The sequence below is a fragment of the Sturnira hondurensis genome, unplaced genomic scaffold, assembly GCF_014824575.4.
Source record: "Sturnira hondurensis isolate 20B ecotype Veracruz unplaced genomic scaffold, ASM1482457v3 Scaffold0021354, whole genome shotgun sequence".
NCBI classification, from domain to species: Eukaryota; Metazoa; Chordata; class Mammalia; order Chiroptera; family Phyllostomidae; genus Sturnira; species Sturnira hondurensis.
Window position 1 is genome coordinate 4,233,117 of NW_028093985.1, and position 22,505 is coordinate 4,255,621.

General features: G+C 41.8%; 1 protein-coding gene across 3 annotated transcripts in view; it reads left to right on the forward strand.

The window, feature by feature from the left end:
* IQGAP2 (IQ motif containing GTPase activating protein 2) overlaps positions 1-22,505 on the forward strand; it is a 277,347-nt gene that overhangs the window by 227,257 nt on the left and 27,585 nt on the right. For all 3 annotated transcript variants that reach the window (XM_037032366.1, XM_037032369.1, XM_037032367.1), the window contains 11 exons: positions 453-536; positions 1,540-1,611; positions 2,261-2,330; positions 6,207-6,415; positions 11,211-11,360; positions 14,385-14,548; positions 16,444-16,668; positions 18,309-18,449; positions 18,807-18,891; positions 19,257-19,489; positions 21,966-22,098. In XM_037032366.1, the coding sequence (XP_036888261.1) occupies positions 453-536; positions 1,540-1,611; positions 2,261-2,330; positions 6,207-6,415; positions 11,211-11,360; positions 14,385-14,548; positions 16,444-16,668; positions 18,309-18,449; positions 18,807-18,891; positions 19,257-19,489; positions 21,966-22,098 (1,566 nt within the window). The remainder of the gene's footprint in view (positions 1-452; positions 537-1,539; positions 1,612-2,260; positions 2,331-6,206; positions 6,416-11,210; positions 11,361-14,384; positions 14,549-16,443; positions 16,669-18,308; positions 18,450-18,806; positions 18,892-19,256; positions 19,490-21,965; positions 22,099-22,505) is intronic.

Genomic DNA, 22,505 nt, shown 5'->3' on the forward strand with positions numbered 1-22,505 from the left:
CGTGGGGGAAATACGCAAGGTGATTGTATTATGCAAGGGGGAAAGGAAAGGTGCGTGAACGCAGGTAAGCTTCCCAAGAACACTTTGCTGGAGGTCAAAATATAAATAGATATGAGGCAGCAGTTTTCATCTATCAGGTTGAATGTCATTGATTCTTTTTTAGCTGTTAATGAGACTCCATTTTGTTACTACTTCTGGTCACCCACAGGCTTGGTAAAATGAAGCTTTTGGACAGGAAACTGGGCTTCCCTAGCTCAGGGCAAGCCTCAGCAGTGAGCTGGTGGTCTCCGCTCAATGTCCGCTTTCAGAGGCAGTGTCCAGATGAGCCTGGGGGAAGGGTCCCAGACAGCACTCCATTCGGCTTCTGGAGATATCCTCTGTCCTCGCGCCTTCTAAAATGAACTGGAAAGTTGTTGCCCATCAGTAACTCTGCAGCTCACTATTTTCCACAGGCTTTCTGGAAGGGACACAAACAGCGGATGGCGTATCTCAGCAGGCGGCAAACATTCATCGATCACATTCCCTCCATTGTGAAGGTAAACATCCTTTCCTTTTTTATCAAGTGCTTGACTTAAACTTCTTTCTCTGTTCAGTTTTGCTTCTGAAAAACAGACTATGGAAAGGAGAAGCCAGAAGCAAGTCTTGAAGCCAGAAGCCAGAAGCAAGTCTTGGTCTGAGTCCCACCAGAGAAAAAAAGCAATCTATCAAATCCTTTCTGGATTTGTATGTCTATTTCCTTCAGCCAGTTAAGGAAGTTTTCTTTCATTATTTTTTCAAATAGTATTTTTCTTCTCCTTCTGGCACTCCCATGATGCAAATGTTGGTATGCTCAAAGTTGTCCCAGAGGTTCCTTACACTCCTTGTTTTTTGTTCTGTTTTTTTTTATTCTTTTTTTCTTCTTGCAGTTTGGATTGATTATATTTTGCTTCCTTCTGTTCCAAATCAATGATTTAATTCTTGGCATCATCCACTCTACTGTTGATTCCCTGTATATTGTTCTTTATTTTAATTAGTGATCCTTCATTTCTTACTGGATCATTTTTATGCTATTCAGATCCTCACTAAGTTCCTGAGCATCATTATAACCAGAGTTTTGAACTATACATTTGATAGATTGCTTTTTGTGAAGGTCTAAAGTATATTGGATACATTTAAGAAACATTGAGGGGGAAACCCTGGGCTTACTCCGATTCCCTGACCCATTGCAACGCTCAGCATAATGCCTTGTCCTCCTGGTTTTTATTTATTGGGATTAAAGAAAAGTAACCCCAATAAATAATCTCTTCTTTTATTGGGAGAAAAGAAGGTGGAGCTACGTGACCTTCCCCATTGTGAAGTGTAAAATGTTTTGAACCCCTTAAGAGAAAAAGCAGTGGAAAACGGTAGGAGGTGGAAATCGGGCTCTAGATGCTTATTATTGGGCAGTCTGCTAGTTTCCACTTTTCATCAAATATCAAAATTATGTTTAGAAGGACTGCATAAAAAGATAATAAAGCTGCTTGGTAACTGCCTCAATTCCCCTATTTAACTTGTTTTTAGATTCAGTCCTGGTTCCGGATGACCACCGCACGAAGGAATTACCTTTCGCGACTGCAGTATTTCAGAGATCACGTAAGAGACGCGCACGTGGACCTTTGTCCCGGCTGAGCATGAACTGCGTGAATGCTTTGTTGAATGTTAGCACTGGGTGATTTGTATGAAATGGTGGAAATGAATACTAGGAGGAAAAATAGGTCTTATGACTCAAGGTGATAACACTGGGAGACTCAACGTTTTTTATTCAGAATTCATGTGCATAGTGAGACTTCACCCAGTCGGGACTGGCTAGGAAAAATGGCTGAGAGCAAACCATTGAGGGCTGGCAATGTTGCACGGAAAAGATCCTGAAGGAGTATTTTCCATTGTCACTTGTATGGTTTTACTAGTTACTAACTAATGTAAACAGAAGCCCACGGAGGGATTTTTTCAGAATCTTTAAAGAGATATGTGAACATAGATCAGATTATCTAAGTTTGACGGTAAACTTTTCTTTTAGATCTCTTAAAAATCCCCTTGCAATCTTGTTTATACTTTTAACTAACTTATCTTACCCTTGCTTCCAAAAAATGGAATAGTAAACATTGAACCCACCGTTTCAATGCTGTCGTTTCTAAATTATGTCTATTCTTAAATACTGTCAGTTCTTAAATAGTCCTAAATTCTAGAACAGTGGGATCGGTGGGACTCTGGAAGGTCACGACTGGTCTCATTTCTTTTGCAGAAAAATGAAATTGTGAAAATACAATCACTATTGAGAGCAAGCAAAGCCAGAGATGACTACAAAACGCTGGGTAAGTGGGAGTGTTCAGAAACAAATACGGACCCCTTGTGAGCCAGGCAAGGACAAACGATTCCCAACGTAGTCACTTCAGAGACTGCCCCAAGAACAGAGGGTGCCCACTGTGTCCAGGAGCCCCGAGTCTGAGCTGTATACAGGGCGCCTGTGGTGACAGGATAAGAGGTTTCCTAGTCTAAGTGGAAGGGGGGAGTGGAGTAAATATAATTTTGTGTTCAAAAGGAATGGGGATGGCATAAATTCTGATATTTTTATATTAAATTTAAGCTAAAATCTAGAATGCAATGCAAAAGAACTAGCCAGAAGATGAGCTTACAGTTCAGCTGTTTAATTTATTAGCTGTCCTATGATTCCCTGCCCCCCTCACTTTAAGAATAAAACATGTGTCTATCAGAAATCTTAGAGATCTCGCCCTGTATGGCATAGCTCAGTGGATTGAGCACGGGCCTGCGAACCACACGATTGCGGTTCGATTCCCAGTTAGGGCACATGCCTGGGTTGCAGGCCAGTTCCCAGCAGGGGACTCACAAGAGGCAACCAAACATTGAGACTTCTCTCCTTCTCTCTTTCCCTTCCCCTCTAAAGATAAATAAATAAAATCTTTAAAAAAAAAGAAAGAAATCTTACAGATCTGAGTAGCAAGGAAAAAGACCCATGTTTTCATCTCCCAAAGGTAACTACACACACCTTTCTGTAACTTTGTTCTGGACTTGTAAGCATGGTTTCTAAAATGCTTTTTTTTCTTAGACTAGTAATAAGGGATTTGTAGAAAGTTTGAAAAAGCAAAATAAAATAAAAATCACCCAGGAGGAGCCACCATATTTTGTGCTATCTCTTTACAATCCCAACTCTACATGCGACTCTTATTGTTTGTTACATAGTGAAGATCAGTCTTTACGCACTGAGGTTTTTACATTCTACTTGTCGCAAGAATAAGTGATAGATTAAGAACATGGCCTAAATTAAGTTGACAAGAGCTTGCTGATAAATTTATGAGGACTTCTCACATTTTAAAAATATTTTATTTAGGTCATTCAAAAATAGTGTTGAGAGGGTAAAAAAAATCATTGCTTGAGTATCTTAGTAATGAAACTGGCCATTATGTTGACTTGCTTTTCATTTTTGCTTTTTTGGAGAAAGTAAAAAACTGTTTAGTGATTTTGTTAGCGCAGTGCCTAGTAAATAGTTTAGCCCACACCCTTGATTGTCTAAAGTGTATCTGATTTGGATGTGAAGTTGGTAGCTCAAAAAAAGATCTTCCCTGGCACTTGTTCAGGCAAAGCCTCCGAAAGCTTTAGCGGCCAAGTTCTGCCCCCAGCACACAGAATCTACTGGGTGGTACCTCCACCGGGCTCCAGAAGTCAGTATGCACTGGAGCAGGGACAGGCAGCCACCCTTTCAATGCCATACTTCTCCACTTTGGGTTTCTGGGTTGTTGTTTTTTATATTTTATTTATTTATATTTTAGAGAGAGGAGGGGAAGGAGGGAGAGGGAGAGAAACATCAATGTGTGATTGCCTCTCACACACCCCCACCAGGGACCTGGCCCACAACCCAGGCACATGTCCTGACTGGGAATCGAACCAGTGACCATTTGGTGCACAGGCCAGTGCTCGGCCCACTGAGCACACTTCTCCACTTCGAGTGAATGAGATTCAGCTCTCAGTTTGTGGACATCTTTAAGATTTCTTATAAGGAGTCTGAGCAGGGGGTTTGTTCTTAGAGCACCTCCACATTAAAACTGGCTTGTCATTGCCTTTTCACATGAAAGACAATTTAAGAATAAGTTTTCCAAATGAACACAGACTGATTTTGATTTCATTCTAGGTAGCTTGTTTTTGTGTATGCTTACAGTGGTGCTTTTCATTTACTTACATTTTTTATTACAAAGGCAAAAGTAATTCCAATTTTAAAAAACCTACATGATTTTACATTAATTTATAGAAGGTAGGCAGAAACTATGTTAGTGAGTAAGTTACAACTAAGCTTCTCTGGACTTTGCCAATAGGGTGGTTTTATGGTAACTTAAGTGTAAATTGTCGTTTCTCAATTCAGCATCTTCAAAAAACTAAGACTATTTTTTAACCTGAAAAGGTCACTTTTCTTGGTCATCGTCAACTCTCACCCATCACCTCTAGAGAGCCACTGATGCATCTAAGCATGGGAGTTGCTATAACTATAGCGAGGCCACCTGTCAGTGCCGACTGTGGAAGTGTGTGATTTTCTGCAATTAAAATACCACAGGGCGGTATGAAGATGCCAATAAAGTCTACTGTTGATACGAGAAATATTACATTTGAACCATAATAACCAGTAAAGCTAAAATGTTAGTTTGTTTCTAACTGGCCCATTAGAACATAAAAAGATGCATAGCCCGTAGGAACAGGAAGAGAGAACTTCCCGAGATGGCCCAGGCTCTCTCAGTTCATCTGCATAAACAGCTCTAGTGCATTGCTCAGGCTGCTTCTGAGACGTCATTAGCAACATCTTTGCTGAAAATGAGAGGAAAACTAATTTGTATATGCTTCAGTGTTCAGGAAACAAAGGGTCTCATGATCCAAGGTAATTTCTCCAAAAAAGACCATCCAAAGTTGGCAAAATGGTAATCCAGATGACTCTAGAATTGGTTGTTCATGCTGAGTTCGTGCTGTTGTTGGTGTTGTTGATCGAACTCTTTTTTTTTTAATTTTCTTATTTATTTGTTTGTTTTTCTTTGTATTATTTAGGAGAAGGGAGGAGGAAAGAGAAACATGAATGTGTGAGAGATATATCAATTGGTTACCTCCTACACGCCCCCAGCCAGGGACCTGGCCTTGCAACCCAGGCATGTGCCCTGACTGGGAACTGAACTGGTGACCTTTTGGTTCACAGGCCGACACTAAATCCACTGAGCCACACCAGCCAGGGTTCTTTAGATGCTTTGAGTGTCAACACACCACAGAACCAAACAGCAAGTGAAGGGAAGATTGATTAGGGCCTCAGATGCAAAGGAGAGGCTGGTTATTGAGGTCACGCAAGAGGACAGGGCTCTTTTGAGTCATCCTTGTATCACAAAGTTAATCATTCATCACTGAAGGTCAAGAGTTTATTCTTACAGTTTACCCAGAGTAGATCTCACTAAACATCTTACAAATACACTTTTTCAAAAGTCAGAATGCCAGGGAATTGAGGCATAATTCATGGTCAAGGTACTAAGGAAAAGCCCCTTTAGAACTCAGAGAGATGCCTCTCTCAGTGACAGAGGCTGGTCTCCCAGGCTCTGAGCGTCCTCCCTGGGGCCGTGCAGGAAGAACAAGGACCAAATGTCAACGATTAAGATCTCAGTATCTCTGCCAAGCAGAACATATATTCCACGTGTCGTTCCACTGGCTCCTCTTTGGCCTTACTGTTAGTTCTCCCTTCATTGACCTTTTCTAATTCACCTGTCCCTCGTTCTTGCTTCTTCCCAAAGGTCTTTTGGGCTGAGAGACACCACTTTCTGCTTCCTGCAGCAGGAACACAAATCTTGCAATCTGGCTCAGCCACAGGCTCTCAGAGCCGAGGTCAAACACTAACATTCTTTCCCAGGTCCCTCATCAATAAGGCACTATCTTCTCAGTGGGTGAGTCCTGGAAAACAGCATGAGACAAGGCTGATAAATGAGTGTTAGATAACTAGAAAATAGGCCAGGCATTATCAGTGGTTTGCACTTATTTACATGACCAGTGTTCTTGACCAGATTTTACATAGAGCAGAAAGATACATTCCAAAGACCAAGTAATCCCATTGCTATTTTTTTCTGGTAATGCTTTATTTAAAGACCTGGTTTCTCTCCTATTGATAACATTTCCAAGCATGCCTAATTAAAACGTCCCTGTTCCTTTCCCTGCAGTTGGCTCTGAAAACCCACCATTATCAGTAATCCGCAAATTTGTGCACCTATTGGACCAAAGTGACCTAGATTTCCAGGAGGAGCTGGAGGTTGCACGATTAAGGGGAGAAGTGGTGACCAAGATAAGGGGCAACCAGCAGCTGGAGAAAGACTTGAACCTGATGGACATCAAGATTGGGCTCCTGGTGAAGAACAGGATCACACTCGAGGTCAGTGGGGGTAAGACTGCTGGATCCCAGAAGAGAGAAGGTGCATGTGTGTTTATCCACGAGGCTTGGGTCCAGCCAAGCTCATTCGGAATCTGGAATGAGCGGTCCAAAGTTCACTCACCATTGTCACTACAAAGTAGTGGTTCTCAGACTGCAAAGGTCTTTCTCCCCCTTTTATAACATTTTGTAAGGCTTCTTTACCAGTCTAGAATGAAATTTATGTGAAAAAAGACTGACTTCCATATGTACCTTCACAACAAGACTAAGGCCTTTATATAAATATAAAAGGGAAATAAAAAGAAAGCACATAATTAAAACACATATTTCAAAATGAAAATACGAAGGCCTGATGCCATTAGGAGATGTGATAAAGTTGCTGAAAGTGGGGCCTCCTCCCAGAATAACGACAGACTGAGAGCTGCAGATGAGATCCCCCAGCAGGCGGGGGCGCTGTCGGGGCTTCCATTTTTCAAAATGGAGACCAACTCTGTAAAGTTCAGAATAAGCAGAGCATGGTCCTCCCCACCCCCTGGTTATACAGAATTGTGGTCCTGGAAAATTACATGTTTATTCAAATGGAGAACATGTATCGTGCTTATATGTAAAACAGATTCTTAGTTCAATTCATTACACAAAGCATTTTTACCTATATGAATAGGTGAACTTTCAGAACTCCAGACATGCGGGATGCGGGGCAATTACTTATTCAGGACAGCAGAGCAGCTGTCATCCCTGCCCCACACCCACTAGAAGCCAGTAGTGCTGTCCAGCTGTTTAGACGGTAAAAAAATTTTGTTCTACTTATTCCCAGAGTGGCCCCTACAGAGTAGAACTGCCCAATCATTTACTCTAACTAACTAATGCTATCAACTCAGATCCGTGGGAAACTGGACAATGTTGGAGCTCCCTACAACCGTGTAAAAATGTTACTTTTAACCCAATAAAGGGCACTATTTGTTAGGGGGAGGCCTGTCTCTGTGTCCCTGCTTTTGTGCTGCATCAGTTTTCGGGAAAATGGTAGGTCGAGTGGGGAAGCTGACCTTCTGGAAGCTCTGAGAAGGTTGCAGGGGGCCAGAGGGAGAGCCAGGTGCCAGGGACCGATGTGTGGTTCTGGAGAACCAGGGGATGGGCAGCCCTGGGAGGCTAAGCCTCGCGGACGTAACAGTGAAATCAATAGTTGAAAGGAAAGCAAGGAAACTAGAGCAAGTTGTCATGTAGGAAAAGATCATTTTCCCCCTAAATATTAAGAAATAAAGCTACAACTTTAATGTTCCTCATTTAACTCTATTTTCATCATTTTAGCTACAAAACAACAGTACTTACTCTTTTAAAAAAAATAATGTTTGTATTGTTTGACACGCCTGGGAACTTTTAGAGTATAATGCAATCCAGGAGGCCTGTGAGAGAATGCCTTTTATAGCCTTAAGCCGCTGTTTTACCCAATTCCCATGAAGTTCTAAACAGGAAAGGCCTTGTCTTTCAAAATAAAGGCTTAGTTGCGAAACAGTAAATAATAGAAATAATACATAGCTTATGGAAATACAATCATGGCAGATTTTTAGATCTTCACGAATGTTTAAGTTTTTTTGAAAAAGTATTCCTAGTTAATAAACGCAAATAATTTTTCAGCCCATCCCAGCCCACCCCCTCATGCTCCCCACCTCCCTCCCATTTCCACCCCCCTTAGTTATTTATCTTTTTATTTTCTTAACACCAGGCCTGTGTTTAGTGAGAAGGAAAGGTTTTAAGGAGAAGTGAATTAGTTATTCTGTAGCAACTCTAGCTCTCTCTAGTAACCACGCGTCTTACAACCCTTAAAACTTCCAGTCCTCCTAGAAATCTGAGAAAGTCACTGGGTGAGTGAAGTGTTAACACTGGTGTTAGGCAAAAAGAAAGCTATGGAGTTGGAAGCAAAGCGACTGAAGGAAAAGTTTCTTAGAGGCCACAGGGAGCCAAAGAGGCGTCGTCTCCAACTTGCCGGCAGGAAACCGGAAGCAGAGACTAGAGGCTGAGAACAGTCAAGCTCCGTGTGAGTGCGGACTCGCAGACCAGGGCTGCCTGAGACCCTGGAGAGAGGCTTATTTCGTTGCTGAGTTTTATCACTTCACTGAGCCTGGTTTTCTTCACTGGAAAAATGACAAATACATAACTTGTTCTTTATCTTCACAACAACTCAGTAGAATGGTGGTATTATTGAGCCCATTTTATAGATTTAGGAAAGTGGGGCTTAGAGGCCGACTAACCTGCAGAGTCACAGAGTTAATTACGCTTTGCAGATACCCATATTTTTATGGGGCCCTTTGCACTACTCCACACCTTTTCCAAAACTTTTGTGTGCAGATGCCCCGTTATCAGGGGAAGGGCCAAGATGGTGCCGTTTAAGGCAGCACTGTGGTGTGGGAGGGTCACACAGAAGGGAAACGCTGCGGCTCCTGTGCTCCACTAGCCCTCGTTTCCAGTATCTGATCATGAAGACAATTAGATTTCTATTAGTAAAAAGCATATGCCTCGGTCTGTAACCCCTGTCTAGATTGGCCTTTGTCCTCTTCTTCAAGCTTCCCAAAGCAAACCTCCGTTCACACGGGAGCAGTTGTAAACGAGGAGGCGTAATCTCACGGGAAAGAGGATAGAAGGGCCTGCAGCCTCCACGCTGCCCTTGAGCTCCAGGCAGACAGGCGCTGCTCCCTCCGCACAGCCGTGAGCTCGCTACTCCCCTCCCCTCCGGGGCTCAGCATTTGTCCCCGCCGTTTCCCTTCCTCCAGGACTCTGTCTGCCCTGTCTTCACCAAATCTAGTTCTAACGGAAAGGAATTTAGTTCCGCCCCAGAGCTTGCTGCCACCCCTGCCCTCTCTTCTCGTCCACAGTCCGAAAACATGACTGGGGTGGAGTCTGGAGCAGAACAAATGAAAGTTTCCAGTGTCCAAGGCTGCCTCCTTTGAAAGTAATCTGGAGGGGGTTGTATGTACCAAGTGTTTTCCTGCCATACATAAGTAAAATCAGAATAATCAGTTTTTCCACATGTTTGAGGGAATTGAATGATCTACACATCATGTTATTTGAAGAGGACAAACCTGGGTTAAATGGAAACATAAGCCAATCAGCCTAATAAATCTTTAAGACTTCCAGTAGATAAGGATAGACTTGGGCAGCCACCTGCTAGACTTCCCTTAATTTCCAACTGGTGGTGACTATGCTTCTTTTCTTCATTTTCATGTATTTTATATATTTGCGAGATGAGGAAGGAAATGTTGCCTTTTAAAAAGCGTTATGGACATGCAAATCAAATTTTCTTCTTTTCCCATTTAAGCAGTTAGGGAGCCAGCAGTATATGGTTAAGGTTGCTTTTCTCTAAGCGGAGAATGAGAGAGAGTGAAATCAGATCTTGATGTAACCCGGTAGAACTATCTTTCCTCAGAGCTCTGGGCTGGGGGGGTTCCTACCTGTGGAATGACACCAGCTATGGGAGAAGGAGGGACTAGGAGGTAAGCTGATTCAGAGCTCCTCCTGTACGCAAAAGCTGACAGCTGTTCTCATCCCCAATTACTTGGAAATGGGGGCAGGCAAGTTCTGGTTGTCAGAGTGACTCCAGGTCCCTGCTAGTGGACAGGACCCCTGGTGCCAGAGCTCCGGCAGCGCACACGGCACAGCTGCACGGTGCCTGAAACGGCCGCAGCGCCCCACGCGGAACGGAGGTCAAGCTTCCCGACGCTGGCTGCCAAATCCTCATGCGGAGGTTGGGTTAGGGGCTCAGCGAAGCGGATGGGCGTTTTAGGACAAACAACTTTCTTGCCACCTACTCTTCGGGCGGTGACCAGTGGGAAACGGTGGAGGAGGCCATCTGGAGCGACGGCTCTCGGGCAGGAAATAAATCCATGAGTCATGTTGGCAGTCTCTAAAAATGGAATAGAATAAAAGCAAATTGAAAATGTTAAAGTATATCTCAGTAATAAGGGTAACTAGCGTTTAGGGGTATGTGTATTTACCAACAAAACATGTAAAATGTGTTTTTTATTGTGAGTCTCTGTAAAAATGTTTGGTAGACCCTTATCAAAAGGACCTACTCTTGTCCATGACCTGAAGGGGACACAATACCCCGAGGTAACCACTTACCATGTTTTCAGCCGCACATTTTCCAAGATGGTTAAAGGAACAGATTGGGGGGGAAAGGGAAGTCAGGGGGGATTAATTTTATTAGATATTTAAAGATTACTATCGCTTTCAACTTTAACTAATTTCTACATACCACATTTTTGCAAGTGCTTTTATAAATTGAGGAGATATAATTCACTTTTTATAATTCACGATTCAGTGACATTCAATATTATCACAAAATTGTGCAACTGTCACTTCTGTCTAATTCTAGAACATTTTTATCACCCTCAAAGAAACCCAAAGGAGTGCTTGACTCTTACATTTAGTTCCTAGATCTTCTTTGAGTTCGTGTTTGCTGGTGGGGTAAGCAGGGGGTCTGACTTCTTTCTTTGGAATGTGGCTGTCCAGCTGTTCCGGCATCATTTGCTGAAAAGACACCTTTTCCTTATTGAATAGTCTTGGTACCTACATTACAGCTTAAGAGCAAATAAGTACAGCTTCGGAGAATAAATATTACAAAAGCCAAATTAACCTACAAGCTGGATTTTCTGAATTTGTTTAATATTCTCTATTCCTTTCTTTCTTCATGAGGGAAATGTGGAAAATTAATCTTTTCAACTATGTGAGTCTCTGTGAATGTCATGAGAATAGATAAAGAGTACCAGAGCAAAAAGTAGTAGTAATTCTATAAATTTTTTTCCAGGATGTAATTTCACACAGAACAAAGCTGAATAAGAAAAAAGGTGGAGAAATACAAGTACTGAATAACACTGACAACCAGGGGATCAAGAGTTTGAGTAAGGAGCGCAGAAAAACACTAGAGACCTATCAGCAGCTGTTTTATCTTTTACAGGTGAGAACAATGATTTCACTGTGGGTTTTGGATAGACACTATATATCATGTTTGTGGTTTACAGTGGATCTTAAATAGCTTACATGTTTTCAGCACCTAAGCACCAAGTACTATTCTAGGTTCTTTATGTACATTATCTCATTTAATTCTTACTGCAACCCTGGAAACCACCAAAAAATAGTTATTATTGTTATTCCCATATCAGAAAACTGAGGCATAGCCAGTAAATAATAAAACAAGGGCTTGGGGGACCCAAGTAGTTGACTTCAGAGCTCATGATCCTCATTGCTATATTATACTGCAGTTATCTGAAGAAATGGAATAAATCTAACATAAGCAGATACTGTTAACTATGGAAAAATTGAAATAACTATGTGAGCAATAGGTGCTGTTTACCAGAGTCAGCATGACGTTCTTTTGAGGAAAGAGCCAGAGGGTTTGGATGAAGGAAATAGGGTGCCTCTTTATTTCATTTTTTTCAAGGTATTACTGGGATCTAAATGAACAGTAATTTCCCATTGCTTCCAGAGTGCGAGTGAGAACTGACAAGCTGAGCTGGTTATGGTTGGGTTCTGGTGGACCAGTTATTGTATTATCTGACCATTGACTCAGCTTATCTGCACCACCACAAGGTCCTAAAGGAAGCTGAGTGCGCAATAGCGATAGATATAAACAAAGCCTCCCCTTCAGCCGGAGAACTTTCCCACAAGAGCTGCATCAGCAGTTCTTCCTGGAGAGTCAGGTGTCCCTGTGGGGGAGGCAGCTGCTGTCAGTGTGATGCCAGAATCCGCGCTTGAGGACGTCACTGACATTAGGTGTCAGAGGGCATGTGAGTGGAACCACAAATGAGGTGTGGCTAGACCCATTGAGGGAAGAGATGTGAATCCTGGTAGACTTGAGAATTCCCATTTGAAATAATAGATTGGAAAAGAGGTGCAGTGCCACGGAGAGCCACGATGTGGCAGTACAACAGGAAAAATGTTAAAACAGAATTGTCTACCGCTTAACACCAGCTGCCCTTCCAGAAAGAAAGGGGGCTCATGCTAGTCAGGGAAGGGTTTGGGGCTCCCTAAATTAAATTAATAGTTATCCACCAGTTGTAAATTTAATCTTAGACATTTTTCATTTTTGATATCCACAAACTTCCAAGTGTATAAAGCTTCCATGATAGAATTTATGTCACGTGAAAGTGAAATTTTAGTCATTGGCCTAAGACTTGCATTGTTCACCCATTACGTACATGGAGGCTCATTTATAGGAAGGAGAAGGCACAGCAGCATGTTTAGAATAATTCCACCAAGTTTTATACCCCAAACAATCAAAACTGATAGTCCCAGGACACGGCCATTCAGTTGTACCAAGTGAAGTGTCCCTTCTAATCATGTATTTTACTTTACCTTTTCTTTTCTCTCTCTCTCTCGGAGACATTAGCTCAAGATCAATGAAGAAACTATAGAATAACAGAGGTCTGGATTTTTTTTGGACAGTGCCTTGTCAAGAATTCTTAGCCAAAGTAGCCAATCAGCCAGCATAGGTTTTGCTTTGAGTTTAGCTCTGCAATAGGAGCCTAAGTTTATAGTCTTGAGGGCGTCTGAGAACAATGAGAGGGTTTCTTTAGCTTTAGAGTAGGTTTCCTTTCTCACAATCCCATGTGCTTTGTGTGGGGAAAAAAATCAGTACAGAGTTCTAAAGAAACTTGTCCTGAGCTGCTTATTCATAAAATGTCAGCCAATCATCATAGGCTTGAAAGTAAATCTAAGTAGTAAAATAAACTAGAATTTGGACTTTCTTAAAAATACTAAAACCAAACTGCTTGAGCAGAGTTGTTGTCCCTTAGTGTCCATGGTGGTTTGGTTCCAAGACCCCCAAGGATACTGAAATATGCAGAAGTTCAAGTCCTTATATAGAAGGAGGTAGTATTTGCATGTAACCTATGTACATCCTCCCATATACTCTATATCTACTCTGGTTACTTATCATACCTAATACAATGTAAGTAGTTGTTACACTGTAGTGTTTAGGGAAAAATGACCAGAAGAAAGTCTGTACATGTTTAGAATAGATACAGCCATTGTAAACCTAACTGGATATTACACATCAGCAATAAAAACTTTTTTGTCCAAATATTTTTCATCTGGGGTTAGTTGAATCCATGGATGCAGAATCTACAGATACGGAGGTCCAACTGTATATTAGAGGAACACTAGTTTCCACATATGGCAAATTTTCTTTTCTCATCAGAAGGCAAATAAAAAGTAGGAGTGTGTCATTATAACCTAAATACTATTTTTCTTCTCTGCTGACCTTCACCTGGTTGGTGTAGCTGCTGGAGAAAACCCCTATTACGGCTGCTGCCCCTCCTGGACTCCGTCCTCAACTGACCCCTCAGGGCTCCGTTTCAATGTTTTTAAATTCTTGTCAATTTTTAAGCTGTCTTTTTTTCTTGTCAGTTTCCTCTGGCATTTTGCCCATCATCTCTCCTGACCTTCACCTCTGCCCTTAGCCTCCCTACTTCACTCCCAAGTGCTCACCCACTGCAAAACATCATAGCCATCCCCCCCATCTTCACATGTAAGTGCATCTTCTTTCTTTTTAGTATCAGAGTATGGGCTCTTGATCCATTCATCACTTCTTCTAGGACAGTCTATTTGCTGGGCCCTTGGTCCATGCTTTCCAGTCTCTTCAGACACCAGATTCTATTGGCCAACCCCCCTTCCGTGTCTCAAAAATAAACATTAATATGTGGTCAAAATGCTTAACAATGCAAAGTATATATATTATGCTTCAATATACCGCAGAGTATATGAAATTTAAATCTTATCATAACTTTCTAATATACTAACTTCCTATAGCATAATATTAAGATACACTGATGCCTTTTAAAGTCTTATTTTGTGCCCTAGACTCTTCTGTTAGGTGGATACATATCAAGTCATTGACAAAGAACTGGGTACTCTCCTCTGAGTTAACAATATTTTAAATATAGTTCTTTTGGTTTTTTTCTTCTCTCCTTGTTTGTTTTAGACCAACCCTTCGTACCTGGCTAAGCTGATCTTTCAGATGCCACAGAACAAGTCGACTAAATTTATGGACACTGTTATTTTCACACTCTACAATTATGCTTCCAATCAGCGAGAAGAATATCTACTCCTCAAGCTTTTTAAAACTGCTCTGGAGGAAGAAGTAAAGTATGTATAGAAACATACATGTAAAAATACCAATGAACAGGTTCTTTTGTTAGTGGTGGCTATCTATGATTTGCTGAAAGTAATTGTAAATGATTCTTATGGTATTTATACCTATTAAAATATATCAAATGTTTTAACAAATTTCTACATCGTTCTTGATATACTCAGATACAACTTTCCCCCAATTATATCTTTTGTAATGCCGAATTAAGTTTTGACTTTGCAACTGTACAACAACTAAAAATCAAAAGCTTTGACAGTTAATACAAAAATTTAACTTAATCAAAATTCTCTGTGCAATAAAGCCATAAATGGTTGAGGATAAGGATCATTGCTAAATAGTCTTCTCCTCTTACTGGAAGTTAAGCTTATTTTTTCTCATTTGTTTTCTGACTCAGTTAGTTTTAAAAAATGTGTATTGGCTATAATCAATGGGGAAAAAAGTGACAAATGTCCTCAGCCAACTAGATGGGCCTTATCTGCCTTTCCGACTTTCTGACGCCTGAAACTAGGCTAGTTTCTGTGGGTCCCTGAAGCACACTAGCCAGGCGCCTCTGCCCTCAGGCGTGCTATAAACCAGCGTGACAAAGAATATTCATGAGAAACAGTATGCTATCTGGAAGAATAAGATAAGAACTAAATGAGTGATATGCACAGTGTAACCAGTCCCAGTAATGGTAAGAAAAGTTCTAATCAGGTCATTTGATAGAGATTTTACGGAAGAGGAGGCAGTTGGCCCAAAACCTTGAAGAATATCTAGAGCTTTATAAAGACAAATGGAAAGGGGAAATAAGGCCCAGTGGTGAAAGAAATAGCATGGGCCAAGGTACGAGAAAAAGAAGTAGATTGACCGGGACATGACTCAATTAGCCACTACTGGGAAATGAAGCTGGAAGGAGAGGTTGAGCCAGACCATGGAAGACAGTGAGGACAGGCCCAAGTGCTGAGGCTCCTTTTTCCTTCCTGGGAAGCTGTGAGGGTTTTGGAGAAAGGTACATGGACATACCCACATTGGGTTTTTAGATTGACCTGCTGGCCGTGTATGAACAGGACGAATTAGAGAGACAGGTCAGAGAAATGGAGGAACGAGAAGGACAAAGGTAGTTTGTATTTTTAACACACTAAGTAGAACATGTAGGTGAAAATGTCCAGCAGAAAACTGGAAATTCAAGACTAACTCCCAGGAAAGAGACAGGGACTAGACATTGAGGTCGAAGGACAGGTTTCGGAGAGATGGTAAGTGAAGCTGTGTATGTGAGTGAGGTCTGCGGAGAGAACATGCAGAAAGTGAAGGGAAATAATCCAGAGGCGGGAAGGGGAGACAGCAAAAGCTAAGATAATGGTGCTCGCAGACCCTGAAGGGAAAGCAGGTAGAAAAGGGAGAGAGAGGCCAAGTGGGGGCAGGGTGAGAGGTTGCACAGAGATGAAAGGGAGGGGTTGGGGAAGGTCGGAGGAGTCAGCAAGTCCAAGTTAAGAAGAGTTCTCCCAGCCAGGTGATGTAGCTGCAAGCCACATCGCAGATGATCTGAGTGGACGTGAAGACACTCAGACACTCATAGTGCATCCAACCAAGAAAGCTATTTTTGAAACTTGGTGACTAGAGGGGGCACAATACTTACACCGTGTCACCCGGTGTTATTAGCCTTGGTCCACTTTCAGTTCAATCTTGTCTTCTAGATTTAAACTAAGGCTGAAAACCTATTTTCAAATCACTAAATTCTTAAATAAGAAATACTCATCTTACAAATGATAGCTTCCTTTTAAATCACACCATCTTTGATCTTCAGTGGAGAAAAATATAGCCCCACGAAGCCCTCGCCTGCCAGAGAGAATATACGCTGTTTAAAACTGTCCCCAGAGGCAAACCCTTTTGTTTCGGTCTGGGCTCTTTTTAGATCAAAGGTGGACCAAGTGCAGGACATCGTTACCGGGAACCCTACAGTCATCAAGATGGTCGTCAGCTTCAACAGAGGTGCCCGTGGACAGAACACGCTGCGCCAGCTCCTGGCTCCCGTGGTGAAAGAGATCATCGACGACAAGTCCCTGGTCATCAACACGAACCCTGTGGAGGTGTACAAGGCTTGGGTGAACCAGCTGGAAACACAGACTGGAGAAGCCAGGTAACAAAGCCAGGACAACGTTGCTTTTCAGTCATGGTTTATGATCATTTTTACCTGTGTAATTAATATATATATATATTTTTTAAACTGTCAAACTCTGTTAAAAGAACAAAATTTACTGTGAATTGCACTTCACTCCAAGACATTACTTCCCTTTAACACAGTGAAGCTCAAGCTTTTTCACCTCATGGCACACATAAACTAATTACTAAAATTCTTCGCTACACCAAAAACGTATTTTTTGCTGATCTGACAAAAAGTAGGTTTTTTAAAAATTTATCTTTAGAGCGGAAGGGAAGGAGAGAAGGAGAGAAATATCAATGTATGGTTGCCCCTCGTGAGTTCCCTGCTGGGAACTGGCCCGCAAACCAGGCATGTGCCCCGACCGGGAACCGAACCTCGATCGTGTGGTTCGAAGGCCCTCTCTCAGCCCACTGAGCCACACCAGCCAGGGCAAAAAATAGGTTTATTTTTGATTCACTCACACCAGATGGCTATTGATGTGTTGGCTGTTGTCATTTTTTTATTTGACCATCTAAGGAAAAAGAGGTCAGTGTCCCTGCCTAAACAGTCAGGCATTCATTGCATGTTTTAAATATTCTTGTAGCTGAAAATTGCTCCTTGAACATACTGTGCAAGTCACATCTGTGGACTACTGCCCATCTTGATATACTATAATTCTTGCCCCTTAGTTATTCTTTGTGTGTTTCTAAACTAGACCTAGAAATGGTGCACACTGTCTCTTTACTGGAAATACATACATTTTTAGATGTACGAAGTGAGTAACTTTCGTGCGTGAGCATCAACAGGCCAGGTGAGATTGGCTCATTCTAGGTGGCGGCTTGTAGATCTGAGCAATCCCAGCCTTTGACTTCCTGTCGAAGGATGCCTTGGGAAGTCATTCAGATAGGCACAGAGACCTTCATGGATGTAACAATCCTAGAATAGCAAAAGTTGGGCAAAGTCAAAACATTTAGCTTTGGGGAATTTGTTGAATAAACATTTGTGAAGCACATAATGGAGTAATAAGTAACTATTTAAAATCTTGGCATAGACTTGTATTTATTGGCATGAAAAAAAAGTGTTCACAATTTAGTCTCAGTTGCAGTGAAGTACTATAACCCATTTTCTTTAAAAAGAAATGCTTGTGCAAACACACCCACACGTGGGATTTGTATGGGGTGTGTGTATATGTGAACTGCAATATACCCATGAGGCCCCCATCCACACATGCATAGAAGGAGGACCCAGAAAGCTAGGGACTAAGATATGAAAAGTGGTTGTCTGTAAATTGATGTTTTTTCTTGTTGGCTTACATGCAATTTTTACTATAAAGAACATACTGCTTTTTATCATTTTTTAAAAGGGGGCAGGAGAGAAAGAGAGTTAGCTGGGTCTGCCAGCCACTTTGCCAGGAGAGCTCAGAGGGAGAGCCGGGAGTGCCCCCTCGCCACTCCACTGGCGACAGAGCACCGTCTGGGCGTGTGAGGCCTCCCCTCACTTAGCAAACATGTTGTCCCTGGAGTCAGTGGGCACAGTCCAGTTCACTGCACAAAGCTTGACTGTAGAACCAACATGGCAAGTATAGAAGTGCATGTACCTAAGCCCCATAAAATTAAAAGCCCTTGTTGTGTTTTCAGCAATCTGCCTTATGATGTGACCGAAGAACAAGCCCTAACATATCCAGAAGTGAAAAGTAAACTGGACGCATCCAACGAGAGCCTGCGAAGTGTCACCAACAAAGTCCTGAACTCCATCATCTCCTCCCTTGACCTGCTGCCGTAAGTGCTATGTGTAGCAACTTCAGCATTCTTTGCTGAAAGTTCTTGAAAAAATGCATCAAATAAACCCTAGTAGTGAAGATAGGGATTTTCTCTCATATTGTGTTTATTGTATTATCTTAAACATTTGCCTATACTTGCATTTTAAATTCATAACTATCCTCCAAAGAGGAAAACAATACAAACCAGTACCCAGTTACTGTCATCCATGGCAGTCCTGTGATTCTATTACCATTTCATTTTTTGTTGACGTTTTAGGAAAATGCTCAGCTTCCGTTGACTAGAACAATTGATGTCTGCTTCTTTCTTACTTAGCTTTTTTCCATTACTTTCTTTTGTCATCTGTTTTACATGCAGTTATGGATTGAGGTATATAGCCAAAGTACTGAAGAATTCGATCCATGAGAAATTTCCCGATGCAACAGAAGATGAGCTATTAAAGGTAGATTTTCGAGGGTAATCTCATGGGTTATGATCCAGAATTACCAAAACACCATTTTGTAAGATTTTCTTCACCTTCTATGGCTATTTATAATAAGCTACAAATCTATTTCTTATGGCTATCAAGATAATTGATTACGCTGAGGTTAATTTAGAGACCTTACACATTATTGAGACTCTTTTTATCAGATCATTTGGCAGGAGGCAATAGCATATTTTTCACCAAAAAATAATTTTTTAAATTATGTTAGTAATGTATGACTGTATTAGTAATGTGTGCTTATATTCACTACCTTCGACTACTTTAGGAAAAAGCCCAAACCCTTGAGTGTTCTCTCTTAAAGATAGTCTTCTCCATCACTCCAGATTGTTGGGAACCTCCTGTACTATCGGTACATGAACCCAGCTATCGTAGCTCCAGACGGCTTTGATATCATCGACATGACAGCTGGCGGTCAGATAAATTCTGACCAGAGGAGGAACTTGGGAACGGTGGCCAAGGTCCTTCAGCATGCAGCCTCCAACAAGCTGTTTGAAGGAGAAAACGAGCATCTCGCATCTACAAACAATTATTTATCAGACACATATCAGAAGTTCAGGTGAGCGTGGTCATTACTTTTGGAGAAACTTGCAAGTTTCTCCAATGTATGTTCTTGTTCAGAGCTGGAGCTGGGGGACGGGAACCTCAGGTGGCTGCATGCACTTCTTCTGTGCGTGGGCACTGGGGATGAAAGAGGACAGAGGGACAAGCAGGCTGGCCCACTTCTATCTGGTGCTTCCCATCCCACCTCCAGAAACCCTGTTACATTTAGTCATCCCCATATGTATGGTTTCTACTGTTGACGAAATGAAGCATTCGCTCTTGGTGGTATGCTACAGTTTACAGTACTTAGAATTACATATCAAGATAGCTGATTTTTGCGTTTTTTAACTTAAGGGGTTTGTTTGTTTTTAAGAAGTTGTGCAGTCAGGAGAAACTTGCCAGTCTGTATCAAACAATGAGTAGGAAACTGAGTAGTTGATTTTGAAAAGTTGAGAAAACCCAGCTTTTATATTCATTGAGGAATATGTGTATGGTATGTTCTGTTCCATTCTCAAACCTTTCCTAATTAATCGTGTAAGACTTAAGTCTACTGACTGACTTTCAATGCATTTCCAAAGCATATCACTAATTATTCCACAGTGACATGAAAGGAGTGAGTCTAGCAGGAAGATGTACTCACCCCAACGCCCTCTGAAGAAGCACGTTCACCTTGGCCTTCACTTTTTCACTTGTCTGCCATTCAGTCAGTAGGTCATAGAAATATAAATGTGGCCTCTTTCACTCCTCACTTGGAAAATGGTAATTTCTCATTCTTCAGTTGTATTCTAGATTAGTGATTTATCTACTGACAAAGAGAGTTTGTGATTATTAACCTATATTTAGAATTTCTGGCCTCTTTTGAAAAAAATTCTCCAAATCCCCTTGCCACAGGAAGTTTCGATTTCTCAAGCTGCTAATTTTAGGTCTTCTCACTGACTGAAAATGTGATATCCATTTCCCTGCACATCGTTATCTGCTATTACAGCCTCCCTTCGCTTCTTTTTTTCTCAGATTATTCCTATCAGCCATCTGTGTTCCCAAGTCTCCTTCAATTAAAAAGAACCAAAAGCCTCCCTCACCTCCTCTTCAATTCATCCTTTTTTTACCTCTTTCACTAACATTTATCTTTTGTGCACCTCAGCAACCATGAAAAATTACAGCCAAAAAAGTACAGAAGACCAGTTGTCACATGGGAACATGCTCCTACCCCAGTCCAGCATGGCTGCCAGCTTTGGGGTGGGAAGGTAGAGGTCATTTCTTGTGTATAGGCCTGGGTACCCAGAGGGGACATACCAGGGATGGTTTGAGGCGTGTGAGACATTTACAGCTTTATAGTATAGAATATCTACTGCACCTGGGCAAAGGACCGCTCCTAAACCATGATCTCTGCACACCTGGCCTTCCCAGCCTATCTGGCCAAACTTACGGGAGCTCACAGCAGCAGACATTGCAGAGTCTGGCTTCTGGAGGAGTGGGGCACTGTGCACGTCTGTGGGTCTGTGTTTAATAGTATCTCCATCAGCAACAGCTCTGGTTCGGGTAAACTAAGAGTAGAACAGGCTTAACTCAAATTTTTGTCATATTGGTAACAGAAGCTCTGAAGGGTGGTTAGAGTGTTGAAGGCCCACGACCTTGTACCATTTAAAGTAGCAAATTTGATTAATTTGTGTGTGTATAGGAGTGGGGGGTATTGTTTTTTCTAGAAAGTTTTGATCTTAGATCAAGGAATACCAGTCTTGACATTTTTGTTTAAATTTCAGGAGCATTTTAAAAATAATATATTCTTGTTCCAGCTGGTGTAGATCAGTGGATTGAGGGCCGGTCTGTGAAGCAAAGGGTTGCTGGTTTAATTCCTAGTCAGGGCACAGGCCTGGGTTGTGGGCCAGGTCCCCAGTAGAGGGCGCATGAGAGGCAACCACACATTAATGTTTCTCTCCCTCTCTTTCTCCCTCCCTTCCCCTCTAAATATAAATGAATAAAATATATTTAAAATAATAATATATTCTAGCCCTGGCTGGCGTAGCTCAGTGGATTGAGTGCCGACCTGCGAACCAAAGGATCACAGTTCAATTCCCAGTCAGGGCACATGCCTGGGTTGCAGGCCAGTTCCCAGCAGGGGACACATGAGAGGCAACCATACATTGATATTTCTCTTCCTCTCTCCTTCCCTTCCCCTCTAAAGATAAATAAATAAGATCTTTTTTTAAAAAAATAATATATTCTTTAAATGACCTGCCCATAATTTTATTATGTTGAGTCACTAACAGGGCTCTTACTGCTATCTCCATTCCTTTCTGAGGAGCTGGGCTGAATATCCAGAAACATGGACTCAGCTTCCACAGTTAGGAGCCAGCCTGGAAGATGTTGTGACAACTTTCCCCAGGGTTTTGGGTAGAGAACAAAGAACTAGCCATTGTTCAAGATGTCCTCGCTCTTTATGAAGCTGTTTAACCCTGGAATGTGACTACCTGAAAACTTTTTTTCTTTGTTAGGAAGTATTTCAAAGAAGCGTGTGATGTCCCTGAGCCAGAAGAAAAGTTTAATATGGATAAATACACAGATGTGGTGACAGTCAGCAAACCAGTGATTTATATTTCGATTGAAGAAATCATCAGCACACACTCAGTAAGTGGGTTTAGAAAAGGCTATTAGCAATGGGCCCATGGTTCAGACAGACGTGCATTTCTTGAAAATGCTTAGTCTCTCCTCAGGGTTTGCTTGCAAGCACGTGGCAGTGCTCACATACTTAATCCTAAGGAACCCTGGATTAATTATTGCCTGACTCATACATTAGTAAACCTCCTTCTCCCAAACAAGAAAAGTTATTCCATGATCTCTTTGTAAAATCAAACCTTCAATGTGCAGTTTGAGCCCTGTGTGGGGCAGGCCCTGGCATTTCCGTACCCACCAAGGCCACTCTGTATGGTCCCCCATACACTGTCTCTCTCCCTTTCAGAAATTCCTTCAGCTTTTCCAGTAATTTCCTGGGAAAATGAGAATGTTTTCTCCATTCGAATGTTTGGACACAAAGA